General features: G+C 42.7%; 1 protein-coding gene across 1 annotated transcript in view; it reads right to left on the bottom strand.

Moving 5' to 3' along the window:
- Positions 1-11,793, bottom strand: part of LOC139366553 (protocadherin Fat 2-like) — a 73,530-nt gene extending 61,737 nt beyond the window's left edge. Inside the window, exons 1-3 of the mRNA XM_071104173.1 lie at positions 11,628-11,793; positions 1,079-4,369; positions 169-480 (exon numbers count right to left, since the gene is read on the bottom strand). Of these exons, the coding sequence (XP_070960274.1) occupies positions 169-480; positions 1,079-4,352 (3,586 nt within the window). The 5' untranslated portion in view covers positions 4,353-4,369; positions 11,628-11,793. The remainder of the gene's footprint in view (positions 1-168; positions 481-1,078; positions 4,370-11,627) is intronic.
- Between the last annotated feature and the right edge of the window lie 876 nt (positions 11,794-12,669).

Raw genomic sequence — 12,669 nt, 5'->3', positions numbered from 1 at the left:
GAAAAATTGCAAAAAATTGGATGTACATTTGACGAAACTGAATGGATGTTGTAGGTTGTCAAAATGTCGATATGAACACAATACAACAGCCTGTATTTCCTCAAAGGTGTTGGACTACAGAAATAAAACCACATCGGTCCGTGTTTCCTTGTGAAATGTGTCAGTTACCTGTCTTGGTGTTGATGGTGAAATACCTCCGCGATGACTCCAACAGCTGGAAGGTGAGTTTCCCCTCAGAGGAGCTGTCCACGTCAGTAGCAGTGACCTGAACCACTGACTTGTCTTTAGGCATGTTTTCCAGGACGGAGCCGAAGTAGACCGGCTGGGACATCTGGGGAGGGTTATCATTGATGTCCAGGACTTCCACAAATATGTCTGTCCAGGTCACTAGAGGGATGGTGCCAAGGTCTTTGGCATAGACCGACAGCCAGTAGTGTGGGACGGCCTCGCGGTCCAACGTCTCAGCCGTGCGGATTACACCTGCAAAACAGAAGGAGAAATCGTTTATAATGTCATCCATCTGTATTCACATCATTTTTTGGCTGACAGGTGTGGTGATGAACAACTTGGATAGTTAAATCATCTAGGTTTACCCCCCCCCCCCCAAAAAAGTTGTTATTTGGTTAAAACTGGAGAATACGTTGTCAAAATCTAAAAGATTATAAGTAGGAGTAAGATTCTGAAAGGGAGGCCATGTGTATCAGTGCAGGTATTCCACACTACAATGACACAGCATTGTCTATTTCTATTTCTCTATCTAATTTCCCAACAGGAGGGAGCCATGCTAATGGAATGTGAGGTCACAGGCTATCCTCTGTAAAGTAGCCAGTATGTAGGAACACGTCCCAAGCAGCCTGAGGTTATTTTAACAATTGCACATCCATTTTCTTTTTTCTTCTTTTTACCACAGGCTTTATCAACTGTCATACCACTTCTCATCTACTGTACCAGCAATGTATTCATACTAAAGAAAATTATATCAAATAGATTTTTACTGTTATCACACACAAACACAAACACACACACAAACACACACACAAAAACACACACAAACACACACACACACACACACATTTACCTGTTTCCTCATTGATCATGAAAACTCCCAGTCCAGATCCATCGTGAATGTGATACCTGACGACTCCATCTTTCCCCTGGTCCCAATCTGCTGCTGTCAGCGTGAACACTGAGGTTCCCACAGGAGCGTCCTCCATCACTGAGGCCTCATAGACAAACATGGAGAAGACTGGCTTATTCAGGTTCTCATTCACATCCAGGACCTCCACCTCGATGAAACAGGAAGAGGAGAGTGACCGAGGAAGACCATGGTCAACTGCTTGAATCGTCAGGTTGTAAGACTGTCTCATCTCGAAGTCCAGTTCCTTCTCAAGGGTTAGAGATCCCGTCAACGCGTCCAGAAAAAAGGTCCCGTTCTCACTGTTCTTCAGGTTGTAGCTGACCTGTCCAGCGCTGCCCAGGTCTAAGTCGTAGCTCTCGACCCACAGTAGCACCGTCCCCAAGGGAAAGTCCTCAGGGACTTTGATGTTGTAGATCTTGGGGACGAACTTGGGAGGATTGTCGTTGATGTCCTCCAAAACGACCACCAGATCGGTCAAAGAGAAGAGCTGTGGGTCTTTTTTAGACTGATCTCTAGCCTCTACCTTCAGGTCATGTCTGGGAAAGGCTTCTCTGTCTAAACGACCAGACACCTTCACTTTTCCAGTGAGTTCATTGATCTTGAACAGATTGGTTAGCGTTAGCATCGAATATAGGATGTTTCCATTGCCCTCAGAGTCTAAATCTGTTGCGTGCATTTGGAATATCGTTGTGTCAACCTCTGTGTTCTCTGGGATGTGCACGACATACCTGGACTGGTTGAATACTGGTCGGTTGTCGTTAACATCCAATAGATTCACAGCAAGAAATTTCCATGCTGAGGTTTGTGGGCTTCCTAAATCATAGACAGTTACGTTCAAAATGTAGAACTCTTTGGTTTCTCGGTCTAAAGGACACACAAGCTTAAGCTCCCCAGACCAAATACCAATGGAGAAACACCCGTCTTCATTTCCACTTGAGATGGCATACACAAGCTTGCTGTTGAATCCGGTGTCATTATCTGAAGCCTTGAAGTGAAGGATAGTAGAATTTAAAGGGAAGTCCTCTCTGATGTCAATAGTACTCGGGATGCCAGAGTTGAACTTAGGAGAGTGGCGGTTGATGATATGAACGTCTGAGAAGGATTCCTCATCCTGGATAGTCAACACTGGCTTTATGGATTCTATCAGTTTGTCTGTGAGCCGTTTGAAAATCCCAGTCTCCTGACAACTGACTGTGGCTTCAATGCTCTGGTTGACGACAGTAACAGTAACAACAGAGGGATCAGAGGTATGTTTACCGTCGGTTGCTGTGATTATGAGTCTGAACGAAGGTAATTCAGTCTCTATCGAAACTGTGGGTATCTGTCTGATCAGTGTAATGACTCCTGATACAGCATCGATGTCAAACAGTTTTTGGTCATTCCCTGACTCGATCACATATCTGAGCTGTTGTAGTTCGTCCAGGTCAACAGCAGACAGCTCTGTGATTGGCTCTCCCACCGCTAAATCTACAGGTATGGTGGCGTTGCATCCCACCTGCTCAAACAGAGGGGTGTTGTCGTTGACGTTGCTCATGGTGATCGTCACAGCGCATTCAGAAACATGACTGAAGGGACTGCCGCTGTCCGAAGCCCACACTCTGAGATGATACCACCTCTTCATCAACTCGTAGTCCAGATCCTCAGATGTAGAGATCACACCACTGATTGGGTCTATTGTGAATGGGGAAGGAGCTGAGTTGGCTATGGCATAGGTCACGAAGCCATTTCGACCCCTGTCCACGTCTATTGCAGAGACTGTTAGAACGCTGCTTCCTATAGGTACGTTCTCTGACAGTGTGGTTTGGTATGAGGGCTTGGTGAATGTGGGGGCGTTGTCATTTTCGTCAGTTATCTCAACGACTATATGGGTCTTGGCTTCACCGTGATTCGCTATTACGTCGAATTCATAACGAGACTTTTTCTCAAAGTCAAAGGACTCTGAGGTAACAAGTATGCCTGTTTTGGGGTTAATCTTAAATTTGTGGCTATCAGAGTTACTTTTAATGTGGAATGTAACATTCAAATGTGCTGGACTCACACTAACTCTGATCACATGTGTTTTTGGTGGTGAAAACTCACTTAGTGTGAGAATGTAAGTGTCTTCCAGAAAGCTAAACAGGCTTTGTTTATACGAAGGGATATGGATTTCTGAAACTGGAGAAACTAAAGGTGGACTGCTCTTGTCTTTAGCTTGAAGGGAGAGGTTGAATCCAGATGGGCTCTGGGACCAGTTCATTCTCTTGGTGGAGACCACTTGGAATCCATTGACTTGCAGGCTGGATGGAATAATCTCAAAATACCTCTGTGGATCCCCGCCAACAATACTAACGGACTCAACCTGCTTTACACCCGACTCTACAAGGACATCAATAGTTATCTTCTCCTCTTCGTCCTTCTGAGCCAGGACAACTGGGAGAGGTTTGATGGTGGGGCCGGTCGAAGAGACCTTTTCTATGGTCACTGTAACGCTGGCAACGTTGCCAAACTTCTTAACCCCAGATATCTTCTTGGTCCTGTCCTCGGCTAATACAGTGAGATCGTATGCTTCTGCTCGGCTGTGGTTCAGTCTCTTGACGAGGCTGATGGCGCCTGAGAAAGGATCAACGGCGAACGGATGGGCTCTAGTCGTGAAGGAGTAATAGAACTCAGCGTTGCAGCCAATATCCGCGTCCGTCGCACTGACCCTGACCACGCTGGACTTCAACGGAGCATCTTCCCTGATGACTACGTTGTACGAGGCTGGGTAGAAGAGCGGTTTCAGGTCATTGGTATCAAGCACCTGAACCAATACCTTGGTCGTGGCCTGGAAGTCGTACGTGATTTCAGTGGCTTCAATGGTGAGAGTATAACTGTCTCTTACTTCCCTGTTCAGTGATGCAGAAATACTGCTTCGCGTTTTGATTCGCAGAATGCAGAAATCCCCTACTCTGACCTCTTCCGCTTTGAATAGGCCGTCGTCGTCTCCAGAGACGAGTTTGAACTTGATGTTCCACAAAGGATCGATCACTACGCCCATCTTGATGGGACTCTCCACAGCAGTCCTGGGGGCTGAGTTCTCATTAATGGTGGCATTGTAGAGATGAAAGGTGAACCTCATGGGAGAGCCCTTTCCCAAGCGCAAATTGTGGTACTCGTTACTTGCTACTAGGTTTAGAAAGACTGCTACCACTAAGAGTAGTGTACTTGTGTCTGTTGTAACCATCTTCACTGTCATCAGCAGGATCCTCAGCTCTGAGAGAGAGAGAAAGAGAGAGAGAGAGAGAGAGAGAGAGAGAGTTTTAGTTCATATGCCAGGAACAAATATGCATTTTTTTTTTTTTAGCAATGCAGTATATGGTTCAATAAGTCACATATAAGTACATACAAAATCCAGCTATTTGACCAGATTGTCATTTCCCGACTACCTGTTCCTGTCTGAACAATACAATGTGAGCACTAAACAACCAATGACACAACACCACAGTGAAAGCCTGCTGTGAGGTATTTGTCTCCTGTTCTAACATGCTTTGACCAAAGCAAAGCAATACATTGTTTGAAGACAAGAAACAGCCTCAGAGCAGCAATAGACAGGTGGTGCCGCCCCCCCCCCCCCCCCCCATGCCATTATTCCTTTCCCTTGAGTGCAACAACTGATAATTAAATCATTATTATAAAGCCTTTGTCAACATGTGTTAATAAAACAGGATTTGTTGCATGATGACAGTTATAAAACAGGATTTGTTGTGTGACAACAGGTTTAAAACAGGATTTGTTGCGTGACGACAGGTTTAAAACAAGATTTGTTGTGTGATGACAGTTATAAAACAGGATTTGTTGTGTGATGACAGTTATAAAACAGGATTTGTTGTGTGATGACAGGTTTAAAACAGGATTTGTTGCGTGACGACAGGTTTAAAACAAGATTTGTTGTGTGATGACAGTTATAAAACAGGATTTGTTGTGTGATGACAGGTTTAAAACAGGATTTGTTACGTGATGACAGTTATAAAACAGGATTTGTTACGTAATGACAGGTTTAAAACAGGATTTGTTGTGTGATGACAGGTTTAAAACAGGATTTGTTACGTAATGACAGGTTTAAAACAGGATTTGTTACGCGATGACAGGTTTAAAACAGGATTTGTTGTGTGATGACAGTTATAAAACAGGATTTGTTACGTAATGACAGGTTTAAAACAGGATTTGGTGGGTTGTCACCACTTTTATCCAAAGGTAAATATTGACTGTTCGTCTCTGTTCTGAGCTATCTTCTGTTCAGCGTAGGCTGTTCAGACATTAACCTTTTTAAAAGTTATACATTTGCCAATAAAAACGAAGACTTCAAATATTCAAATTAGTAGGATTATATCCACAACTCAAAATAAATCAAATGTATAATTGTTCTTAAGGTTAAACGTTCTCAGTGCTGTGTCTGGCTACAGTAAAGACTCCAGTGTTCCTGCATGGTGATTTTACCTTCTCTCTGCACTTTGAATGACCATAGTTGACGTTCACCAGCTCCATGACTTCTACTTTTCCATTTCTCTAACATCTGAAGATTACCGGAGATGTCAGAGAGATCTGGAGGGAGAGGAACGCTTAAGCTGTTCCTTGAAAAACGTACATGAAATACCTCTCACTCTTTTACTGTAGCTATGAACAAATGATTGTTTATATAACTAACCTTTCACTTCATAGTGTGTCAACCAGTGGAGGCTCCTCGGAGGAGGAAGGAGAGGACCATCCTCCTTAGTGAATTTCATTTGAAAAATAGTGAAACATTTAAAATGTTTTTAAGATAAAACTATACTAAATATATTCACGTCACCAAATAACAGAATAAAACACAGTTTTGCAATGAAGGTCTGCAGTAGCACTCTGTAGGGTAGCGCCGTGGTGTAGCCTGAGGACACCTAGTTTCTGTCCTCCTCTGGGAACATTGACTTCAATACAAAAGATAAGAGACTCATAGTTCTCGACCCCTTCCATATACTTATACTGTAATTATGACAACTTCCGTCCTCCAACCTATCAGAGCTCTTGCAGAATGAACTGACATGTTGTCCGCCCAATCAAAGGATCAGGGCCTGGTTGCATAAAACATCTGAAGTACATTTTTCCCTCATATTTTCCCTTAATGTTTCCTTAACTTTAATTCAGTTGCACAAAACATTTGAAGGCGAATTTCCCCCTTTTAAATGAAGTGAACAAGTTCAGGGTGCCCATGAGGTCCCTTACGTGCTTCAGTATGGATATCAATGTAAACAACATTTGTAGAGGTGAATGTTGCTTTCTTCTATGCTGGTTTTAAAAGGAAAACATCCACCAGCAAGCTATCTAAACAATGGAAGGTGCACAGTCCGTGGCTACAAAGCTAGCTAGCTACTCTGTAAGTTAGCTTTACGTGCTAGAAAGTAATCGAAACAAGTCGAGAAAAAAGTAACTACAATAAACAGGTTTTAATATCTTCTGAATCAATTTGTTTCTTCTGTCTAGAATGTATAAGTTATATTTTGCTATCTCTAAATAAATGTGATCTCTAACAAGAAGTTCATTCAGTGAACCAGGTTGTGTCTATTGTAACCAGAGACTCTTTCTGCTATTATGCTTTCAAACCACCGTAAAACATTACCTACATAAGAAAATGTGTGAGGGGCTCTATGCAACACTCTTAAACATTCCCTTAGGTACCGGGAAATTTTCCTTATTATAAACTGGGTGGTATATCAGCCGTGGTATATCAGACCGTATACCATGGGTAGGAGAAAACATGTATTTTTACTGCTCTAATTACGTTTATAATCACTGACTGCCTGAGGATCTGGATATCCATTTTCCTTCTTAATGACTTGTTGCCGTTATCTCTTATTCTTATCCGTAATTTTTTGAAACTGCACTGTCAGTTAGGGGCTCGTAAGTAAGTATTTCACTGTGGTCAAAATGTGTAGGGAACAGTTTCACCATTTCATTTCCGGATGTTGGGGTTAAAAGGAAATGCTTCGCTTATAAACAACTGGCTGGCAGTGCTGTGCTGCTGAGAGGGTGAGATCCTCAGGCAGTCAGTGATTACTGAGGTCTGTCTGCTGTTAGCTGTGGGATGTTCACCTGTTCATGTTCCTGTGGGTTCCTGCCTGTCTTCCTCCTGTGTGTGTGTGTGTGTGTGTGTGTGTGTGTGTGTGTGTGTGTGTGTGTGTGTGTGTGTGTGTGTGTGTGTGTGTGTGTGTGTGTGTGTGTGTGTGTGTGTGTGTGTGTGTGTGTGTGTGTGTGTGTGTGTGTTCCTGTCTGTCTTCCTCCTCATTCAAACCCCCGCAGTCATGACCTGTAGGTACACGCTCAGCCATGCTGCTCAGGACAGATCACATTTCAACAGATCACATTTCAACATCACTTGTAAAAGGGCAAAGTTGGCATAATTTTTTAGCGATGATTTATACCTCATTGATCTCTCCCTCTCTCTTTCCCTCTCTCTTACTCTCCCTCTCTCTTTTTCTTGCTCTCTTACTCTCTCTTGCCCCCTCCCTCTCTCTCTCTCTCTCTCTCTCTCTCTCTCTCTCTCTCGCTCTCTCTCTGTGAGGTCTAATCTGTGAGATCTAACCGGTGAGATCTAATCTGTGAGGTCTAATCTGTGAGGTCTAATCTGTGAGGTCTAATCTGTGAGGTCTAATCTGTGAGATCCAATCTGTGAGGTCTAATCTATGGGATCTATTCGGTGAGCCCTTGATTTTTTTCACACTAAAATTACAGGTGTAAACATTTGATAATTTATCTACCAATCCTTGAGGGTTCCTTATTCCCCATTTACATAGTAGAGTTGATATGAATCTCTCCCCACAATCATCATCAGGCCTACTACAATCATCATCATCATGCCTTTCACAATCATCATCATCATCAGGCCTACTACAATCATCATCATCATGCCTTTCACAATCATCATCATCATCAGGCCTTCTACAATCATCATCATCATCATCATCATCAGGCCTTCTACAATCATCATCATCATCAGGCCTTCTACAATCATCATTATCATCATCATCATCAGGCCTTCTACAATCATCGTCATCAGGCCTTCTACAATCATCATCATCATCATCAGGCCTTCTACAATCATCATCATCATCATCATCATCATCAGGCCTTCTACAATCATCATCATCTTCATAATCATCCTCAGGCCTTCAACAATCATCAACATCATCAGGCCTTCTACAATCATCATCATCATCATCAGGCCTTCTACAATCATCATCATCATCAACATCATCAGGCCTTCTACAATCATCATCAACATCATCAGGCCTTCTACAATCATCATCATCATCATCAGGCCTTCTACAATCATCATCATCATCTTCTTCATCGGGCCTTCTACAATCATCATCATCATCATCATCAGGCCTTCTAAAATCATCATCATCAGGCCTTCAACAATCATCATCATCATCATCATCAGGCCTTCTAAAATCATCATCATCAGGCCTTCAACAATCATCATCATCTTCAGGCCTTCTACAATCATCATCATCATCATCATCATCATCATCATCATCATCATCAGGCTTTCTACAATCATCATCATCATCATCAGGCCTTCTACAATCATCATCATCATCATCAGGCCTTCTACAATCATCATCATCATCATCTTCATCAGGCCTTCTACAATCATCATCATCATCAGGCCTTCTACAATCATCATCATCATCATCATCATCAGGGCTTCTACAATCATCATCATCATCATCAGGCCTTCTACAATCATCATCATCATCAGGCCTTTGATTATAAACATCAAGATGTGTGGTTAGAAACTAGCTATGAGTCAACATGTCCTCCCACCGTCAGTCATGCAGGAAATAAATGAATACGTACATGCATGTTTCTGACGGAAATTCCAGTGTGCATTTATGTACATACCTCTATTACAACTTTGTACTGTGTCTGCCAGGCAACCAGGCTGCTTTGTACTGTCTGCCAGGCAACCAGGCTGCTTTGTACTGTGTCTGCCAGGCAACCAGGCTGCTTTGTACTGTGTCTGCCAGGCAACCAGGCTGCTTTGTACTGTGTCTGCCAGGCAACCAGGCTGCTTTGTACTGTCTGCCAGGCAACCAGGCTGCTTTGTACTGTGTCTGCCAGGCAACCAGGCTGCTTTGTACTGTGTCTGCCAGGCAACCAGGCTGCTTTGTACTGTCTGCCAGGCAACCAGGCTGCTTTGTACTGTGTCTGCCAGGCAACCAGGCTGCTTTGTACTGTCTGCCAGGCAACCAGGCTGCTTTGTACTGTCTGCCAGGCAACCAGGCTGCTTTGTACTGTCTGCCAGGCAACCAGGCTGCTTTGTACTGTGTCTGCCAGGCAACCAGGCTGCTTTGTACTGTCTGCCAGGCAACCAGGCTGCTTTGGAACTACATTCGGGCAATTATGAATTCCTTATCCTACTAAATCTTTTCTCAAGTATAACACTTAATGTGAAGTGTTGTTGATTATGGTTATTCTAGAACACAATAAGCACAGCTCACAGTATAATGTATTTCAGTATTCAGTATATTGGCAAAACTTTATCAAATGGGGAAGTGGCCAAATGTTCGATCCCAACCTATTTGTGGACTTAGAAAGTAGTTCAGCAGCAGTCGCTCTACGCTGTGAAGTTATTCCATAGACTACTGCTCTGAACAATGACCCTTTCTGGACCAGTGAGTTACCCCCACACCTAGTATCTCTGGACATCAGCCGTTAGTTACATCTCCCACCCGAATCTCTGGACATCAGCTGTTAGTTACCTCCCCACACCCTGTGCCACAGGCAGATCAATTAACTAAATTACTGGGAGTGGACCAGTCAAATGTCTTCAGTCTAATGTAGTGCGTCACACCTACACATACCTATCTATTGGTAAACCACCCCTCGCTGTAGCATCACTGTGAAGATTATTCCAGGTTCAGGAATGTGAGGTACAACAGGCACTCATCAACTCCTAGATCTTCAGAGCACCAAAAAAGCACAAATTTGTTCAGGCACGCAGGAATCTGAAAGGGAGGAAAAATGGGAAGACAGGGAAGTGTCTTTAATGGAAGGGATTCCAGGAGGTTATCTGACGGGCCATCTGTCTGTCATGGTGACTTACGTTAAAAAAAAGTTCAGACCGTCAACTTCTCACAGATTTCACAGGTGGTCTCACAGATTTCAGAGCGTGGTGCTTGCAATGCCAGGGTTGTGGGTTGGATTCCCAAAGGGGTACCAGTACGCATGTATTTCAAATCAAATCAAATGTTATTTGTCACATACACTTGGTTAGCAGATGTTAATGTGGAGTGTAGCGAAATGCTTGTGCTTCTAGTTCTGACCGTGCAGTAATATCTAACAAGTAATCTAACAATTCCACAACAACTACCTTATACACACACAAGTGTAAAGGAATGAATAAGAATATGTACATAAAAATATATGAATGAGCGATGGCTGAACGGCATAGGCAAGATGCAGTAGATGGTATAGAGTACAGTATATACATATGTGATGAGTAATGTAGGGTATGTAAGAGTACAGTATATACATATGAGATGAGTAATGTAGGGTACGTAAGAGTACAGTATATATTTATGTATTATGCACTCTGGATAAGAGCGTCTGTTTAAGTGTAAAGTCCTAGAGTCAACACATCTCAGTGACAGAAATCAATTGATCCTACTGGGGCCAAATGAAGCCACTCTTGGAAAGTCAACTAGGGTAGACGGAGGGAGAAACAACTGAGCGACAACTTATGGACAAAGCAACTTTATATCAAGAGTACTTGAATAATTATTTATTTTTTAAATGAAAAACTAGGGATTTCCTCCACGAACAAGTTTAGCTCAATTCCATGCATATTTCACAGCAATTACGTATCTCCTGCACAATGTATACATACAAAACTACAGAAAACTGCTTATAGTGAAATGAAATAGTCCCAAATAGTGCACCATATGCAAACTGTTCCCACATTGTGACATATCCTAAGCCATGGCCAGACATGACGGCACTCAGGATCAACTGTACGTTCACAGTAAGTCACTTGGTAACACTTTGATGAATAAGTCTTTTTAACTGCACATACCTGTTTAGAATAGCTTTTGAATGCGTTATAAATCATTAAAACATGTTACAAATTCTTGTGATTTGTAAGACGTTAAGATTTGTAAGGCTAAATGCTTAGAAATGTCAAAAACGTAATTAGCTAAAGTTAAGCTAGCATCAGTCAACACTGACATGACAGAACATAAACTTAACCAAGGTCCTCTGAGTTGACCCCTTCTAAAACTTTTAATTTAACCCGTAACTAGGCAAGTCAGTTAAGAACAAATTATTATTTTACAATGACAGCCTATGAACAGTGGGTTAACTGCCTCGTTCAAGGGGCAGAACGACAGATTTTTACCTTGTCACTTTGCTCAGGGATTCGATCTAGCAACCTTTCGGTTACTAGTCCAATGCTCTAATCACTAGGCTACCTGCCTCTGTGGTGTTAACTTACCCAAGGTTCTCTGAGTTAACCCCTTCTTTTTATTTTCCTCTTATGCTTTAGGGATTTTACAGATCCAGCAAAACGAGAGTGACACGCACTGTTCTTCTTCCATCTCATGGGAATCCCATAAACCACTTGTGCAATATTGTAAACTCCATCAGTGTCAGTAGCTGGCTAGCTGGTGTTACTCACTCCATTCCACTCAGGAGCTTTGCAGTAGAGTACAAAGACACTCCTAGCTCCCTGAAGAACTCCATGGTCCCCTCCCACTTCTCCCACTGTCCCCTCCTCCCTCCCTCACTCACACACACTTATACACCATACACACACACTTACACACACACACACACACACACACACACATACACACACACACACACTTACACACACTTACACACACTTACACACACTTACACACACACACACACACACACACACACACACACACACACACACACACACACACACACACACACACACACACACGTGCCTGTGCACAGATTGTGGGCTGTTTTTTTTCATGTTGGCCTGCTGGGCTGGGGCCAGAGAAGAGCTCAGTACTCTCAGGGTGTGTATTGAAACAATTGTTGTTGGTGGTGTCTGTCCTGTTTGGATAGTCTAACTCTCAGGTTTGGGAAATCAAATCCTGTCTCGCTCTGGTCAGCTAATAGCCTAACCACCATCAAGCAGCATTATGGACCAAATGTTAAAATCCTGTCCAAATAAGATCCCAATGAATTAAGTGTCACCAATAGTATTACATTTGATTCATTTAACCTTTACTTAACTAGGCAGTAGACATGAATCTAACAAACACTGAGTGACATTTAGCAGGATCATTTATGAAAGTATGGCAAAATGTTAGCTTGCTGTAGTGCTGTAATACTGTAGTGCTGTAGTTCTGTAATACTGTAGTACTGTAATACTGTAGTGCTGTAATACTGTAGTACTGTAGTGCTGTAATACTGTAGTACTGTAGTGCTGTAATACTGTAATACTGTAGTGCTGTAATACTATAGTACTGTAATACTGTAGTGCTGTAATACTGTAG

This window comes from Oncorhynchus clarkii, chromosome 14 (assembly GCF_045791955.1).
Source record: "Oncorhynchus clarkii lewisi isolate Uvic-CL-2024 chromosome 14, UVic_Ocla_1.0, whole genome shotgun sequence".
In the NCBI taxonomy this organism is placed as follows: Eukaryota; Metazoa; Chordata; class Actinopteri; order Salmoniformes; family Salmonidae; genus Oncorhynchus; species Oncorhynchus clarkii.
Note: the sequence above shows the minus strand (reverse complement) of the source record. Positions and strands in the feature narration are given on the sequence as shown.